Genomic DNA, 17,971 nt, shown 5'->3' on the forward strand with positions numbered 1-17,971 from the left:
CTGTGTCCCCTGCATCGGCAGGTGGACTCTCAACCACTGCGCCACCAGGGAAGCCCTAATATTTTTAAAATTACATTTTATTCAGATTTCTAGGTGCCTTGAACAAGAGGGTTTTAATGATAATTCAGTCTAGAACTGAAATTTATCCACAGTGAAATCTTCACTGAAAACACTCTAAATCACATGTGGTCAGACCAACTGGATAATTTTCATTAGGAATCATGAGTAACATATCTTCAGCAGATGGATTTCACTGTTGTGTAAAAATTATTTAGTAGATGGTATAAAGTTCTTCCTCATATGATTAGAACAAAGTATCACAAGGACACGAAGGAGGATACTTACCAGGCTGGGTTTGATGCCTACACTTTCAGCTGCTTCAAATGCCAACAAGAGATTTCTTTTCTAGGTTAAAAAGACAAAGACAATGAAATTATCAACTAAAAAAAATATATAGTTTTTGCTACGAAAAAACACCGACTGACATTCCTATAAAGATTACCTGCTGTTTATAAAACACTTAAGTTTTGAAGTCAAGTATGCAACCAATGATCTTAGTTCACGGGGAAAAAAAGGTTAACAGGTTACCGTTGTCACTAAAAATGACATTATTGATTGATTCCTGACCATCAAAGATACATTTTTGTTAATTCGGTTATTTATTTATTTTTTTGCTTTGTCATTATTTATTTTTTTGCTTTTGTCATTATGTTGGGTATCAAGTTGTTTAATCATGGTGTTATACCAAAAAAATTATCAAAGGAATATGTGCACATCGTTAAACATAGTCATATGAAAAACTGTTGCTTCCCTCAATCCTGGTCCTCGGGAGAAGACCTTTTTGTTTCTCTCCTTAATTCTGGTGATCTCCTCCATATCTCTGTAACTGCTCACACCACCATTGCTTGATTTCCGAAACAGAGGCATTGCCTTCTAACTTCTTCCCAAGATAATGAGGACTTAGGTGCCTCTCTCCTCCCTGCATTATACTCACATAGCTCACGTTTGTGCCTGTGTTAGTTATGTCTGTGACTTGGACCATTTTCCTTAAGCCTCCATTTCTCGTCCCATCAATTGCAGACAGCAGTTCCCGACTCAACTTTGGATGATAAGGAAGACGTCCCCTTGCCTTGCATCCACCTTGTCAAGTTTTAAACTGTTAAAAGCTGATAGAATTTGCTTCCTTTTCTTCAACCACACTTAAGTGTTCAGCACCCTCTTAACAGAACGACTCTGAAGGCTGAACACAGTAAGCGGTGTTTACACAGCAGCTGAGATCAGATTCCTCTCCCCAGTTCCACAGTCATGATGCTGTGCCCCTCAAAACATTACTTCCAAATGATTTTCTTCTTTGTAACTCGACCAACGGCTCAAATCCACACCACGTTTCAGTGTGCTGCAGACCTGGACCTTGACTGTCCTCAAGTCCGTTTGTTTTCAGTTCTGCTTGTTGGGATTTTTCTTGCTGGGAGAAGAACGGTGCCTCCTCTCATCTTCTGGTTTCTTATCTTTCTGACTATGGCTTACAATCCATGATATTCTCTTTGTACCAAACTGACTTTCTGTTCTAATATGTTCTGTTCTCTCATTGCCCCCCTTTATTAGACCCCCAAGCTCTTAATCGTATCATTATTCTATGAAACCCTTCAGCCCTGGAGTCCTCCAGAACCTGTCGACTGACCAAAAAAAAAAAAAAAAAAAAAAAGCACAACCTAAAAGTGGAGAATTATGTTTTATTTGGTGGACATACTGAGGACCTAAGCCTGGGAGACAGGCTCTCAGATAGCTCTGAAGGCATTGTTCCAAATAGGTCAGGGAGAAGCCAGAATACATAGGAATTTTGCAAAAACAAACCAGGTAGTTGAATATCAAAAGATTTCTGCTAATTAAAGAACAAAACAAACTTCTCAAGCTAGTGAGTTTAGCACTTTTCTATGCATGGGAAGATGCAAGAGTCTGGGCTCACTGAAATCGTTTCTCTGAAATGCACCTTAACTATCTAGGGCCCGTATCCTGCTTTTTTCCTCCATCCTGGATCCTCGCAGGTTACATGGTCGGGGCGGGAGCAGTGGCTGAGGGCATGATGGCCGCAACGTCCTTTGTTTACTGATATGGCAGGCGACACTTTTTGTCCACAAACCTCATGTCAGTTTTTGGATAAAACCCCTGTTCTTTTTTAAAATTTTTTAATCTATCTATCTATCTATCTATCTATCTATGGCTGCGCCCTGCAGCTTGTGGGATATTAGTTCTCCGAGCAGGGATCGAACCCACACCCTCCGCAGTGAAAGCTCAGAGTCCTAACCACTGGACCGCTAGGGAATTCCCCTGAGAACCACATTCTACTAGAGCACATTCTTAGTTTCCCTCTTAAAGAAAGGCTGTGGGAGAGACACATTTTCTGGATGCATTCATATACGAAATGTTCTCTTTTCTGCCATCTCACTTGGTTAATAATCTGGCTGGATACAGAACTCTAGGTTGAAAATAATTTCCCCTAGGACTTTAGAGGCTCCACATCACTCAGCCCTCGTTTGTTGTTCCTGTTTCGAGACCCTTTCTGGCTGTTCTCTGATGCTTCTTCACCTGGATGAACTTAAGAATCATTTGGTCACACCTCCTCCCGTAATTCATTTGAAGTCATTCAGATTATATGAAACTTTAATTAAATTGGTAAAGTAAGTCTAATTGAGAGATGAATGTTTCCCTATGTATTCACGTTTTCTGTTGCTCAGCAGAATTTTGTAATTTTATGCATTTAGATTTTCTACAGAATTTTATACATTTCCCCACTTCCCCTTTCCGTCCTTTCCGGCACATCTGGTGCCTGAAGATTAAGGGGTCCACTGGATACTGAGCAAACTCTCTGTACTAGGTACCAGGTCACGGGAAACACTAGAACACGGCAAAAAACTTTTCTTCTGGTCTGTGGTCGGGGCCTTGGAAAGCCATTGACCTGTGGTCGTCTTGCCCAAGCCGCCGGCCCCCTTCCTCCATATTAAAGGTAATTAATGGGGATGGACTGAGCGGAAACTTTAACACTACTCTCCGTCCTGCTGAGAGGGGAGCTGTCCAGTGGCTCCTGGCTTCCTTTACTTCAGCCCCAGCCAGCAGCAGGAGGCTCCTACTCTGGTGCTAATGAGGCCTTTGTCCTTATATTAAAGTCCTGTGGGTTCATTCTGGGGGAGGAAAGGGGTCTGTAAGCCAATGGTTTTTAGGCTCCCATTACTCCAGACATTAAGATACAAACATTCTTTTACGGTTTTTGGTACGCAATGCCCAACAGCTTTGTAAATGTTAACACAGTTTTCAGTTCCAGCAACAGCGTTTAAGGGCCCCTTTTCTCCCACCTTTACTTGCACAGAATGTTACGATTTTCAAAAGTCTCTGCCAAATGTGACAGGCTAAGAATAATATATTGTTTTAATTTGTATTCTTTGATTACCAGTAAGGTCTAAGGAAAAGGCATTTCTAAACCTCAGGTTTTATACAGAATTCCCCCCCCCCCATCCCCCAAAACCCTTTATCCTGATTCTAATGAAACTGCTAGTGTTTTCTAAACAGAAATTGAACAAAGAAGAAATAGTCGAAAACTTGTCGGAAAACACTCTGAAGTTGCATATGGTATGACATGGACCATTACAGGGAGAGGTGGTTTCCGGTGCATGAAAATGACTTTTATTGGTTTTGGTGGCAGCAGGACATTAGTGATGAAGCATCTTGATCCTAATTCTCTCATTAGAACACCGTCACGGCCACTGTGGGGAGGCCAGAGGGGAGACAGACGCAGAGAGTGTGCCCGGCCAGGACCTTCCAGCCCCTGGACAGTGGAAGCCCCCAGCCATGGGGACTCTGCTGCCAGCTGGCCCTGCAGTGGGGATCTCGCCTGAAACTGACGGGACTGAGGAGCCCCAGCCCAGAATTTCCCCCTCACATCAGTACTTCGTTTCAGACACCAACACAAAGACGGTCCATCCTATCACCTGAACCTGAGGACCTCGGCGGGAGTTTCACAGGAGGACAGAGGAATAGGCTTATTACTGAAAAAACACCAAACCTTCCACTGACTGTAACTCACATCCCGCGTTTGTAAACCTCTTTAACGTCTCAGGAGACATCCTTGTTAATGTTATCAGAAATTCCCTACCTAGTACCGATGTCACACTTCCACTGAGGAAGGAGGAACAGCTCATGACTTATGAACGTTCTGGGCTGTCGAGAGCTAGATCATACAGTTTTTAAATTCTGATTTTAATGGGTTTTTACAAATATTACCGGCCTCTCTTGGTGCCCTTTTGGGTGTATGTTGCTCAGCAAAAAACCCGAGAAGCACCCAGCACTGAGAGCTCCCCAGATTCAGGCTCCAGGTGACGGCTGGACTCCACGCGTCCTGATGACGTCAAAGGCATACTTTTCGTTCAAATTAGCTCGTCCCCTTTGAAGCCTAACTTCGAATAGGCCCCTTCTAGGAAGGCTTCCCTGCCTGAATCCCCCTCTCTCCACCAGCAAGATACTCCCAGGCTGAGTCTCACACACATGCTCAGTTTTAAACTGTAATGATTTGATCTGCCTGTGTTGACACACTGTTTCTGAGAACCCACATCAGTAACTCTGATAGATATGAGTTTCTCTCCCCATCCTGAAGGCAGGCAGATTCTTAACCACTGTGCCACGAGGGAAGCCCGAAACAGGTGTCTTTTGTTACTCATAACAAACCCCTTCCAACACCACCAGCGTGTATGTTAATGAGGCAATTTTTTTTAAACCCCTGGATGACTGAAGGATGGGGCTGGTTGCCAGGGGAACCAACCACGGGATTAGAGGGTTGGAACTTTCTGTCCCACGCCCTGACCTGCAGGGGCGGGAGAGGGGCTGGAGGTTGAATCAATCACCAAAGGACAATGATTTAATCAATCAGGCCTCTAATAATGAAGCCACCACAAAAACCCAGAGGACGGGGTTCAGAAAGCTTCTGGGTGGGTGAACGCATCGATGTGTGGGAGGGTGGCACGCCCCAAACTCCAGGGCACAGAGGCTCCTGTGCTCGGGACCCTCCCGGACCTCGCTCTACGCATCTCCTCATCTGGCTGCTCATCCGTATCCTTTAATATCCTTTGTAACAAACCAGTAACCTCGTAAGTCAGCTGTTTCCCTGAGTTCTCTGAGCTGCTCTAGCAAATTAACTGAACCCGAGGAGGGGGTCCTGGGAACCTCTGATCTACAGCTGGTCGGTTGGAAACACAGGTGACAACCTGGACTTGTGACAGGTGTCTGAAGGGGGTGGGCAGTTGTGGAGGACTGAGCCCTTAACCTGTGGGACCTGACGCCGTCTGCAAGTGGACAGTGTCAGAACTGAGTTAAACTGCAGGACACACAGCAGGGGGTGCAGAATCACCTGGTGTGGGCCCCCCACAGCTGTTCACAGAGGTGTCAGAAGTGAGATGCTGAGAGCAGAGGAGCCACACGGGAGGGCCTTTCCTTAGTGCCTGGGGCCCAGGTGACCTCCACACTCACGGCTTTAATACCACCTATACCTGCCCTGTTCAGGTTCATGTCACTCATGACATGTGGCTATTTAATTAAAAGTAATTAAAATTAAAAATTCAGTTTTCCAGTCACACGAGACACTTCCCATCAGCAGCCCATGTGGCGAGTGGCTGCCGCACGGGACAGCATGGATGTATCACATTTCCATCGTTTAAGCTCAATTAGACACAGCTGGTCCATTTCCTGGGGCCCCAAATCTCTATTTCCAGCTCTGACCTGCCCTCTGAACCCTGGGTTTGCTATCCAGTTGCCTCTGACATTGCTACCTGCATACTTCACAGACATCTCAGATGTAACATGATTCAAAACGGACCATTTCCCCCCCCAAAATGTTTAATAATCCTGTCCAGCCTGCTTTACAGATTACAAAGCATAAATTTTAATTTATGCCCTGAAACTTTAATACTTCTGTGATGGTTAATCTTATGTGTTGACTTTGCTAGGCCTTGGTACCTAGATATTTGACTAAAAGTTATTCTAGGTATTTCTGTGACGGTATTTTTAAGACGAGATTAACATTTAAATGGGTGGGCTTTGAGGAAAGCAAATGACCCCCCATAATGTGGGTGGGCCTCACCCAATCAGTTGAAGGCCTGAATGGAAAAAAGACTGATCTCCCACCAAGAAGAGGGACTTCTGCTGGCAGACGGCGTTTAGACTCCACCTATAACACCCACACTTTGTGTCTCCAGATTGCCAGCCCGCCCTGCAAACCCTGGATTTGTCAGCCTCCACAACTGCACGGGCCAACTGCGTAAAATAAACATCTCTCTCCCTCTCTCTCTCTCTGTATGTGTGTATATATATCTGTGTGTTTACACACATACACACCCAAATCCTAGTAGTTCTGTTTCTCTGGAGCACGCTGACCGATACACACCCTAAACAATTAAATCACCTTGTTCAGTTATCATCGCCATCAGTGCCAGGACCATTTGGACTTTATTTACATCCTAGTGTGAGAAAGTCAAAACCAGAGCTTTCAAACATTTCTGTTCCTTCCCCCTCAGCAAACTGTCCTGCCAGCCAGACACCTGGGTTGCCTCCGACTTTCTCTTCTCCCCACAGCCACTTAGTCACCGTGTCCAGCTGGTTCTGCTGCTCAGATGTATCTCGAATCTTCCTCCGCCTTCCCACCCACGATGCTGCTACTGGCCTCCACTAACGGGTGAACAGGGAAGTGAGCTCTCACCACAATGCCTACAGCCTCCCAACTGCAGCCTCTCTTTCATTCTTGTCCCCGTGACAGTTCACTTTTTCACAGAGAGATCTTTTCAGAACAGGAATCGTCGTCTGTCACTGTCCAATGCCGTCTGCCAGCTGTTGTGGAAGCCAGGCGGCATGGCAGGCCGCCTTCCCTGTCCCCTGAAACCCTGGCTGCAAGCACCGGGCGTCCCCTCGGCTGTGCTCCCTGGCTCTGGAAAGCTCCCCCGCTTTGTGTCACTGGTTCCTTCATGTCAGCTTTTCAGCTGGAATTCCGCCTCCTCGGAGACCTTCCCAGCCTTCCTGGTGGAAGGAAGTTAGGTCCCCTTGTTCACCCTACAGCCCCGTGTTTCTCTCATGTTCTTCCACATTTTGTTTATTTACAGTGTTGCTTGTTATAGGTTTACTCACTTGTTTACTGAACGTCCACCTGCTGAGGACAAAGAACCTGTCTACGTGCTCACTGCTGCCCTTATTACTGTGACTGACGCCTGGCAAGAAATGCTTCTTGAGTGAATGAGCACAGGGCCCGGGACAGCGTTTCCCAAAGTACACTCTGTGGAATGTGATTTTTAGGATGTTCTAGGTCAGGATTTGGCAAACCACAGCCTCCAGGCCAATCCTGGCCCTCAGCTTGTTTTTGTAAATAAAGTTTTATTGGAACACAGCATGCCCATTTGTTTACAAACATCTGTGGCCGCTTGGGAGCCACAGTGTTAGAGCTGAGTAGCTGTGACAGAGAACACAGATCCACAAAACCTACCACTGGCCCCCAACAGAAGAAGTCTGCTGATTCCTGTTACGGGTGATTATATTAAAAGTTAAAAAGGTCCTGTGGCTCTGATATAGGTTGGGCTAAACAGAGTCACACAGGTTTCTTTAACAAAGGACTTCTTGAAGTCTTTACGAGTGCTGTGAGTCTCCAAAAGTGTGATCAAATATACAGCTTCCCAAGCTTATTTGAGCAGGGAACTCTTTTTAGTGGTGCTTTCTGGTTCTTTGGATTTTGAAAGATTTTGAAAATGCTGGCCAAGGTCTTGAAATCATGAAGGTGAGAGTCCATCAGGGCTTTCTTTGAAAACCAGGTGACAGGAACTTCTCAGCAGCCACAGTCAACTGGGCTCCACTGTGTTTTTCTAGGTAACAAAGGAAACTGAGAACATTTACCAGGGGTGGGGTTCTGCAGTGTAGACCTGTCCTCCGTAGTTATCTGTGCTGGAATCAATACCCCAATTACCACCTCAAGTCCACAAACCTCACCCCGGTTGGGATGTATTGAAAGTATGAGTTCCCCTTGTGTGTTCTGGAGGGTAACAGGGGTGACCAGGGAAGGGTGGGGGGGGGGGTACTTACCTTCTCCTGACTGTTCAGCTCCTGGTATGGGATGTGAGCAGGCAGGTAGGTGTGCAGGAGAGCACACAAGGCCAAGCCATCACTCCAGCTGCTGCTGAAATTGGTGATATCGATGTTCTGTGGGGGAAAAGCAGCATTTATCACCAAACCGTGCCAAGTCACAGACTATGAACGGGACCGTGCTAGGATCCATGTGCGTATCCACCTCTGGGTTTGCAGTAAGACAAGATCAGACACTACCCAATCTGCTGGCAGTACCTTTAATTTTGGTACCAGGAATGGTGGCCTGGTGTTGCCCAAATCCATTCACAGAAAAGCACAAGGGACTTCTCTGACGCTCCAGTGGTTAAGATTCCATGCTTCCACCACAGGGGTAATGGGGAACTAAGATCCTGCAAGCTATGCAGCATGGCCAAAAAGAAGGCATGAGAAAAGCCTTTGGAGCTCAAAACAGTAGGGAACTTCTTTTCTTTATTATTAATTTTTATTGGAGTATAGTTGCTTTACAATATTGTGTCCGTTTCTGATGTGCAGCAAAGTGAATCAGTTATATATATACATATATCCATTTTTTTTAAAGATTTCCTTCCCATTTAGGTCACCAGAGAGCACTGAGTACAGTTTCCTGTGCTATACAGTAGGTTCTCATTAGTTATCTATTTTATACATAGTAGTGTATATATGTCAATCTCAATCTCCCAGTTCACCCCATCCCACCTTCCCCTCTTGGTAACCATAAGTTTCTTCTCTACATCTCAAAACAGTAGGGAACTTCTGCCCACCCTCTGGTATGTCAAAGGCTCTGACATCTTACTCTCAAATTAACCTACCTAGTCAGCTTTGCACATCCCAGCACCTCCCAGCCTTATGTGGCCAAAGAAGAATCATCACCATCACCACCACCATCACCATCACCACCATCACCATCATCACCATCACCACCACCACCACCACCATCACCACCATCACCATCATCACCATCACCACCACCACCACCACCACCACCACCATCACCATCATCACCATCATCACCATCACCACCACCATCACCACCATCATCACCAACATCATCACCATCACCACCATCACCATCATCACCATCACCACCATCACCATCATTACCTATGACCCCAATTAACAACAGGGAGACCACAAGAAGACCTTAAAAACCCACATGGTTTATTCCTGCCACTACCCTCTTCTCCCTACAACTTGGGGGCATCTCAGGGGGGGAGAAAAGAGCTCCTCCTTCAGGACAGGCGGGGGCCCCAGGAGCTGCCTGGCAAACAGTGATAAGGAAGCCAACATCCAACTTGACAGGCAGCCCACGGAGATGACAGTTCCCAGGCAGGACCCCTGGTAGCTCCAGGCTACCTCCACCTCTTAGACCCTCACACCCATCTGCCTCTTTCTCCCTGACCGAGCTCATCCTAACAGGGCTGGTTTTCTTCCCAAGTTCACAGGCTCATCCTGAATGAAATGCCAGGTTCCCACGCCCACCGACCCCTCACGGCTTAGGCTGATCTACACAGCGGCTGCCTGAATGTGTTGAAACAGCCTGGGAGAGGCCGTGGAAGCCCCTGCAGGAGGGCACACCCCAGGGGGCCCCGAGCGCAGGCCTGTCCTGGGTGCTTTCGGTGGAGGAGGTAGTGTTGCCACCACACATGCAGCTTTACCTGAACCAGGACACGCCAGGGACCCAGGGCCCACATCTGGCCTCTCTAACAAGTCTTTTCCCGCCTCCAACTGCAGTCCGGGGTGGTCCCGAGACCCCAGGATGCCCCTCGGGAGCACCACCTTCAGCTGTGTGTCCTGTTCCGGGTCTGGTCTGCAAGCACACTCCCACTCCCCGCGAAGGGACGCGGCCCAGAGCACAACCAAACACACAAGCTGCCAGGTACCAGTGTGACATAAACGTCTGAGAATCCCCCGCTGGGAGGGGCCCGTCTGTTCTCAGGCTGGACGCCAAAGCCGGGACCCCTGCATCTTTGGCCTCCTGGGGACTTTGGAGCTACCTGATGCGGGGACTTTGGAGCTACCTGATGCGGGGGCTGGGGGCTGCTCTAGACATGGGAAGTGCTTTGATTTTATACCTTCTGCAGAGGGAAGAGCTGGGCGGGGCCACGGTCCATCCAGTTCACTCCCAGCTTTCAAAGCAGACACTGGGCCATCAGACCCTGGGAAGGGGAAGCCAGGCTGGGCCGGGCCAGCTGCAGGGAAACCGGGCACCGCCGTGAGGGGCGGTGTTTCCAAATGCTCCGCGGTCCAGACTTAAGGGGGCGGTAGGGCAGAAATGTTTGCTGAGTGTCTACAAGGTGCCTGTCGCTGTGTATTTTCTCATTTAACTCCCAGAACCACCATGCACGGTAAGCGGTGTGGTGATCACTTGACAGGTGAGAGAGCTGAAGTGAAAAGAAATGCTGCCGGTGTACCCGAGTCGCGGGCCGGCTCCCGCCCGCCCGGCTGCAGGGCACGTGTCCTCTTGCTGTGTCTCCTTCCTCCTTTTCCCTTTCTTTTCTCTCTCCCTCCCTCCCTCCCTGACTTGCTTCCTGTGTAAATTCACTTTACATTGAAAGCGTCTGACACTTGGCAGATCTTTCTTTTCCTAAAACGTGAAAACGTTTTCTATACTTCTCTCTCGTGCCATCTATGACACAAAGCATCATTTTCCCCATCTGCACAATCTTCACTGGCGTTTGGAGAGCCCAAAGGGACCCAGAGGGATGACAATGCCATCCACCTCACAAAACCAGGACGGCACCCTCTGTTTTAGTTCACTGAGCACCACTCAGGAACAGCTTTTGATCTGAAGTGCAAATGTCCTCGTTTATTGAACAGGTTGAGACGAAAATCTGGTGCGACCAAAGCCAGGGTTGAAAAGTCAATCAAAACGACTCATGCCCTCAGGACAGCGCAGATGGCCGGGTCACTTCCGAGTGGACAGCCCCTCGCAGGCCATCGGGGATCGTTGAGACACACGCAGACCCTCACGTTTCAGCAGCGGGACCACCCAACACTGTCCCAGACAAAGGAGGCAGTGTCCTAGCTTTTAAAAAAAGGAATAATGGAAATTCCAAATCCGGTCAGCTCAGCAAATCCAACATCTGGGTCAGGAAGGGCTTCTCTTTCATGTCAACTGTTTCCCAGGTTTCGGACTTTGAACAGCTCTGACTCTGGCAGAGATAGACGGCATCAGGCTATGATTCGTCACATTACGTTCATTCCAAGAACATGATGTTATCAAAAAAACCTTACTTTTATCTCTGGGTGGAACAACCCAGCTCTAGTTCCCTGAAGGTCATCTGAAACTGTCCATGGTTCTACGTGAACAACAAGAGTAACAACAATTCCCACCTCAGCACAGCTGGCGGGACAGCTAAACACGTGTGCATCTATGGTCCCTCTGGTCAGAAGGTGAGGGCCAGCGTGCGGAGGCATCAGGCCTCAGCGGTCGCCCTGTTGCTATATCACCATCCCATGTGCTTCCTTACTGCCCCCCAAGGTATATTGGGGTGAGTGAGGGGTTAGCTGTGGGGTGACACAATTTGATAACGGCTGTGTTTTTCACGTGAATCACAGGAAAGGGGTGAGCTGATGTGTGCCCTACCGGGTCTCTCTCACTTGAATCCCTGTTCACCTGTGCACCCGTCTTCAGATCACTGACCTGAGTGCTCTGAGGGTCTCTGGTCAGCAGACCGAGGGGGCGCAGGGGATGCTGAGGACGCAGGGGGATGGCCTCGCCGAGCAGGGAGCCGGTGCTTCCTGGGGACGGCACGGCCTTCCCGGGGGCCCTGCAGACCGGACCGTGTGGACAGCTTGGGGGTGCCGGTGGCAGCACAGGGACCACCTATCTCTGGGTGGCCAGTTTCCCTGGACAAGAAAGGCATCCAGGGTAGCTGGGCAGGGGCTGTGGGCCCAGCCCCACTGCCGTGACCAGAGACGTCAAGGAAACACAGCAGGAGGTACTCGTGGATGGGACCGGGGTGCCAGGTAAGGGCAGAGAGGACAGTTTCCTGGGCCAAGGAACAAGGTGACTACTGACTCCAGGCCCCACCCCTGGACAGGATGAAAAGCCTTCTTTTCAGTTGGGGATGATCAAGGTCGGCTCAGCCTTGGTGAGGGGTGAGGCCTGCCGAGCTTGCAGGCAACAGTCCTCAATGCTCATAGATGCACTGACCAAGGACAAGAACACAAACACCCCGTGAGTGCTAATACGATGTCTTCCTCTTCCTAGTGCCCATTCAGCTGAATCTTAGGGCTTCATCAAAAGAATAACTTAGAGAAAAAAGGAAAACGGCCAACAAGGCATTCTACAAGATAGATCCTCAATTCTTTGCCTTGTTACTTATTCCTGAGTAACATTGACTGCGATAACTGCTATCCTTGACTGGAAGTCGGTAACTGGAAGGGAGCACGAAGGGGATGCTGGGTGGGGGCAATGCTGTGTGTCGTGAGCTGGACGCTCGTGACGTGGGCTACATGCACTTTATGAAAATTCACTGAGCTGTACGTGTGTATGTACAATAAAACCTACATCAATAAAACAGAAAGGAAGGGAGGGAGGAGGAGGAGGGAGCGGAGGAAGGGGAGGGGGAGGGGGATGGATTAGGAAGGAAAAAGGAAAGAAACTGGGACCCTGATCTTCTTAAGGGGCTGAACTGTGGCTATTAAAAAGAATGCCAACATTTTGCAGTTTAGGTACTATAAGATTTACTGGCGGGAAACAGCAGAGCGACAACCAAAAGAAACTTGCTGATTATTTTCCCAAGGGTGATTACTCACTGTAAATTATCTTTAACTTTCTCTGAGATATAAATACCTCAGAGATATTTCTCAGTGAGAGAAAATTCTGGGGAAAGGAAGGCTCAGATATAAAAAAGGTAACATTCTGAGCATCTCCAAAATAGGTTAAGTTTCTAGGAGCACTTAGAAGAAGATTTCGTAAGATAAGAGAATTCTGTCCTCAGGGCAGCAAAAGTCATTTGAGAAACATGGAAACACTGAAGGGCACAGGGGAAGCTAAACTGACTTTAGTGAACATCCAAGAAAATAATCAGAGTGGCTGAGATTGTAGACAAGCTCCAGAAGGGCGAGTGGAGAGGCAGCGCTCTTAACGCAGACGGACGGAGCAGAGCAGAACCCAACACGCCACAGCTTTCGCTTCTGGAAGGTCCATCTCATTTGCTTCTGTTGCCTGGAAACACCAACATCTGGTAAAAACAGGAACCACTCTGCCGAGCCTGCACGGGTGGGTCCCCTCAACCCCACCGAGGATATGGCTGTGCTCCCACCCCGTCTTCATCTTCTCTCAGGGCCTCTCTAGGCTCCTCCGCTAGATTTCTATGAGCGGGTCGACCCTGTGTGCACTAAATGCACGAGTTTTTAAAAAGTTAAAAAGGAAAAAAAAATGAAGGTTCTGGGAGGAAGACAGGAGACTGATTAGAAAATGCCGTCTGTCCCCTGCTGTAGGGACCAGCTGTCCTGGGCACAGGGAGGCCTTAGCATCCCCTCTCTGGGACCTCCTGGACCTTTTTTGGAGACGTCTTATTGTCACAGCTGTAGAATCAGACTGGGTTTTTTTTGCGGGGGGTGGGGATGTAACAATTTATAGCTCATGAGGATAAAATCAGCTCATTCCTCAGCAAGGTTCAGCTTGTCTAGGAAGGAGTCCTGGGGAGACCCAAGCTTCCTTTGAAGATTTGGTGAGACACAGTACACAGCACGTGCACACATGGGGGGCGGGGGGCGGGGGGCAGGTGGCGGGTGAAATCACCACAAAGGCGGCCTGCACGCCCTCCCCTGCACGTGACCCGGCCTCACTCCCTGTCTGGATACGTGTCTGCATCCATCCCATTCCAGGAGCCGGTCCAGCCTCGGGCTACCCGGTGAACCCCGAGTGGCCTGGACCCACACGTGGACAGCACAGTCCTCAGCCATGGAGTCATGGAGACCCGCCTGTGGACCACAGGGGTCCCTCTCTGCAGATTCTTCCTTTCTGAGGCCCCATACTGCTGAATGTCACTGTTTTGGGTGCCCACTCTGATCACTGCCTCCCACCCCCCCAAAACACGCCAGCTCTGCACCATGATGGAAACTGTTCCCCAGCAGAGAGCTGTGACCATGGGGTCACCTCGCAAGTTTCCCTTCTCTCGGAGATTAGCTGCCTGGAGATAAGTATGTCTTATCAGATAGCGAAATTTATAAGCCAACATCAAACATTATTAGAATATAGATGAACGGATTTATCATCTTGGGGAAAGAAAGCCATCCAAGGCACAAGATGCAACGAGCATAAAAGGACTGAGAGAACCGACTACATAAAATTAAGTTTCTGTATGACAAACATTAAAAATAAGATAGATGCATACATACAGCAAATGACTAATATCCAGCATCTATTCCTTTAAACCCTGAGAAAGAGAGAAACAGCTCAAGCAAACACTGGCAGAGGAATGAACTGGTGAGATGCCAAAGAGGAAAAACAAACAGTCAGAAACATAAGAAGAGGTGTTCAGCCTCACCAGAAAATAAAAGTAGTGAAATGTTTCACTCAACCAATTGGCAAAAATGAAATAGATGGTAAATTCACAGAGGTAATGAAGATACGGGGAAATAGGTATTCTTATATTGGCTGATAGGAACACAAATTGGTACAGGCTTTTAGGAAGGCAACCAGAAGCATTTTTTTTTTCATGAAAATATGATTTGATCAAGCAATTTCACTTCTAGGCAACTTTTCTAGAAGAAAGAGTCATGCATCTATCTGCCCAAAGACATACCTACAAGAATGTTTACTGCAGCATCATTGCTCAGAATGGGGAACTGGCAATACCCTAGGTTGTCTACCAATTAAGCTAAGTAAACTTTTCTTTTGAAAAACTTCATAAAACATCTGTAACTCAGTTTTCTAATCTGTATACGTTCCAATGAAGCTCGTGGGAAAACTCCGACGTTCTGGTTTTTGAAATGTTTGCCATATGCAGTAACTTCTAGATACTTGGTATTTTTCATGAATTATTGGATAAACGTTAGTCTAGAGGGTTGTTCCTGTATTCTTCTACATCATCATTGACTTAGTTGAGGAAATCTGGGAGAGACAGAGAATTACAAATGCACAGATTCAGACGCCAAAACGATTTCAATAAATCAGAAACAGGAACCAAATTGAGCTGACATTCAACCTAATTCTTCATCTTCCTTTTGTATGTGTTTCCTGTTTTTTTTCTACAAGGACTATGTGCTACTTTTACAATTAGGAAAAATAATACACATTATTAAAAATATTAATGGCATCAAATACAGACAGAATAAGCCAATGTAGATTCCAAGGTGATGAATGAATCTGAGTCCTAATAATTGTATGTTTCTATACTGAATAGTTCCTTGCGTTATGCCCTCTTTTTTCTTCCCCCCCCCAAAATTTTGAGCAAGGAGAATACAGACTTGGCTGTAGATGAGCGAAGGAAAATGGAATTAAGAACTTGCTAGAAAGACAGTCTAGTGACCGTAATTTTTTTCCCCTTGTGACAGATTAAAGGAGGCTACGGAGTCTCCGAAATCTTCCACGGGAGGGGCTGAGTGTACCCCCTCCTCCTCCTGAAATCTGGTTTGGCCTTAATAGTTTACGTGAGTGTGGAGGAGTGACCCATGGGACCCTCAAGGCTGGGGCACAAGGAGCCTTAAGCTTCTACCCGGGACTCGGAACACCATCTCTGGGAGCCCCGAGGCCCCCGGTATGCGGAAGCCCACCCCAGCCAAGGGCAGAGGCTGTCTGGAGAGAGGCTGGCCAGCCCCCAACTGCTCCGGGCCCCAGACATGGTGCAGCAAAGCAAGTCAAGCCTAAACCGAAGACTTGGGAACAAAACACTATTGTTATTCTAACCCACTAGCTTTGGGGGTGGTTTGTTGTACAGGTATAGGTAACTCAGAACTTGCTTAATGTACCTCTTTTATGTCTGCTGCACAGTGGAGAATGGAAACCAACCTTTTGTCCCTCAAGCAAATAACTCTGGGGCTTCCCTGGAATTCCTTTCCTCTCCTGATCCTATTCATATCGTTGTTTTATTATTTGTTTCTCTACTTAAGATTTTATGTGGCTGATTCTCTCTCCAGTCTGAAAAGTTTTGCTTATCCTTTTTTTCCTCAGTTGTACTAGTCACATTTTAAAAAATTATTTATCTACTTATTTTTTATTTAAAATTTTTTGGAAAATTGAGGTACAGTCAACATACAATATTATGTGAGTTTCAGGTGTACGACATAGTGATTCACAGTTTTTAAAGGTTATACTCCATTTATGGTTATTACAAAATATTGGCTATATTCCCTGTGCCGTACAATATATCCTTGTAGCTTATTTATTTTATGTGTAGTGGTTTGTATCTCTTGATCCTCTCTCCCTATCTTGCCCCTCCTCCCTTCCCTTTTCTCCCCACCACTAGTTTGTTCTCCGTATCTGTGAGTCTGTTTCTTTTTCTGCTATATTCACTAGTTTGTTTTATCTTTTAGTTTCCACATATAAGTGATGTCATACAGTATTTGTCTTCTCTGTCTGACGTATTTCACTGAGCATAAGATTTAAGATTTTATGGTCATCTCTCTGGAATCCGTAAGGTGGGTTAACGGGGGTAGGATGAAGGGGCCTGACCTACTCCAGCTTCAGTATGTTCCCCATCAGGCATGGCAAATGCGCCTTCATTATTATACCATATACTCCTTCAAAACTTTCTTGGCTGTTCTTGTTTGTTCTACCAGGTGAATTTTTAACTATTTTAAGTTCATGAATAAAGAAATCCAATTGGGATTTTTTTTTTTAATTATTTATTTATTTATTTTTGGCTGTGTTCAGTCTTCATTGCTGCGCGCGGGCTTTCTCTAGTTGCGGCAAGTTGAGGCTACTCTTCATTTCGGTGCACCAGCTTCTCATTGCGGTGGCTTCTCTTGCTGTGGAGCATAGGCTCTAGGCACGCGGGCTTCAGTAGTTGTGGCATGCGGGCTCAGTAGTTGTGGCTCGTGGGCTCTAGAGCGCAGGCTCAGTAGTTGTGGCGCACAGGCTGAGCTGCTCCGAGGCATGTGGGATCTTCCCAGCCCAGGGCTCGATCCCGTGTCCCCTGCATTGGCGGGCCGATTCTTAACCACTGTGCCACCAGGGAAGTCCCCCAGTTGGGATTTTAATTGGAACTGAATTCAGAGATTAATTTGGAATAATTTACTTTTTCAGTGAGTCTTCCCACACTGTATCCGTGTTGAAGGAACTGAGGCCTCAAGACCTGGGAAAGCGTAGCTCAGAGCAGCGAGTCTAGGAAGGGTTGCCCTTTGCCTTATATGGTGAGGACCAAGGGGTAAGTTACAGGGGAAAGAGAACAGGAACATCTTCTGAGGATAAGGGCTTTCTGATGACAAAAGGGCTGCTGTGTCTCCGGGGATGTATAAGCAGATATGCATAACCCCTCCCTGGAGACAGAGTCAAAAGGGTACTGACATCAGAAGAGTGGCTGGAGCTTATCCTTCTTGCTTCGTCCTTCTTCACTGAACAAGCGCTGGAGCGTCCCCAGCCACGACTTCCCTCCCTGAGGTTCTCTGACCTTGGCATTGTGACACGTGGTCCTGTTTCACTGCAAGTGCCCTGCTGCCTCACGCCGGCCCCTGAACTACCTAGCTGGGTCCAGCCCCAAGCCAGCGCCCCTCCCGCCCTGCCCCCAGCTCAGCTTGCAGGGCTGGCCTCCCTCAGCACGGGGACAGGGGACAGCAGTTCCTCTGCAGCTTCCTGTGATGTCTCCCCTACCCCTTCGGCTTGGCTCCCAAACAACCCCCTGCCGCGCCCCATCCCCAGGCCCAGCCCTCATTCCAGGTCTCGTTCCAGGAGGAA

At 47.6% G+C, this 17,971-nt stretch overlaps 1 protein-coding gene across 4 annotated transcripts in view; it reads right to left on the reverse strand.

Moving 5' to 3' along the window:
• SPECC1 (sperm antigen with calponin homology and coiled-coil domains 1) overlaps positions 1–17,971 on the reverse strand; it is a 245,347-nt gene that overhangs the window by 10,817 nt on the left and 216,559 nt on the right. For all 4 annotated transcript variants that reach the window (XM_049702411.1, XM_049702412.1, XM_033422807.2 and 1 more), the window contains 2 exons: positions 8,104–8,220; positions 346–405 (listed from right to left, as the gene is read on the reverse strand). In XM_049702411.1, coding sequence (XP_049558368.1) covers positions 346–405; positions 8,104–8,220 — 177 coding nt within the window. The remainder of the gene's footprint in view (positions 1–345; positions 406–8,103; positions 8,221–17,971) is intronic.

The sequence above is a fragment of the Orcinus orca genome, chromosome 19 (genome assembly GCF_937001465.1).
Source record: "Orcinus orca chromosome 19, mOrcOrc1.1, whole genome shotgun sequence".
In the NCBI taxonomy this organism is placed as follows: domain Eukaryota; kingdom Metazoa; phylum Chordata; class Mammalia; order Artiodactyla; family Delphinidae; genus Orcinus; species Orcinus orca.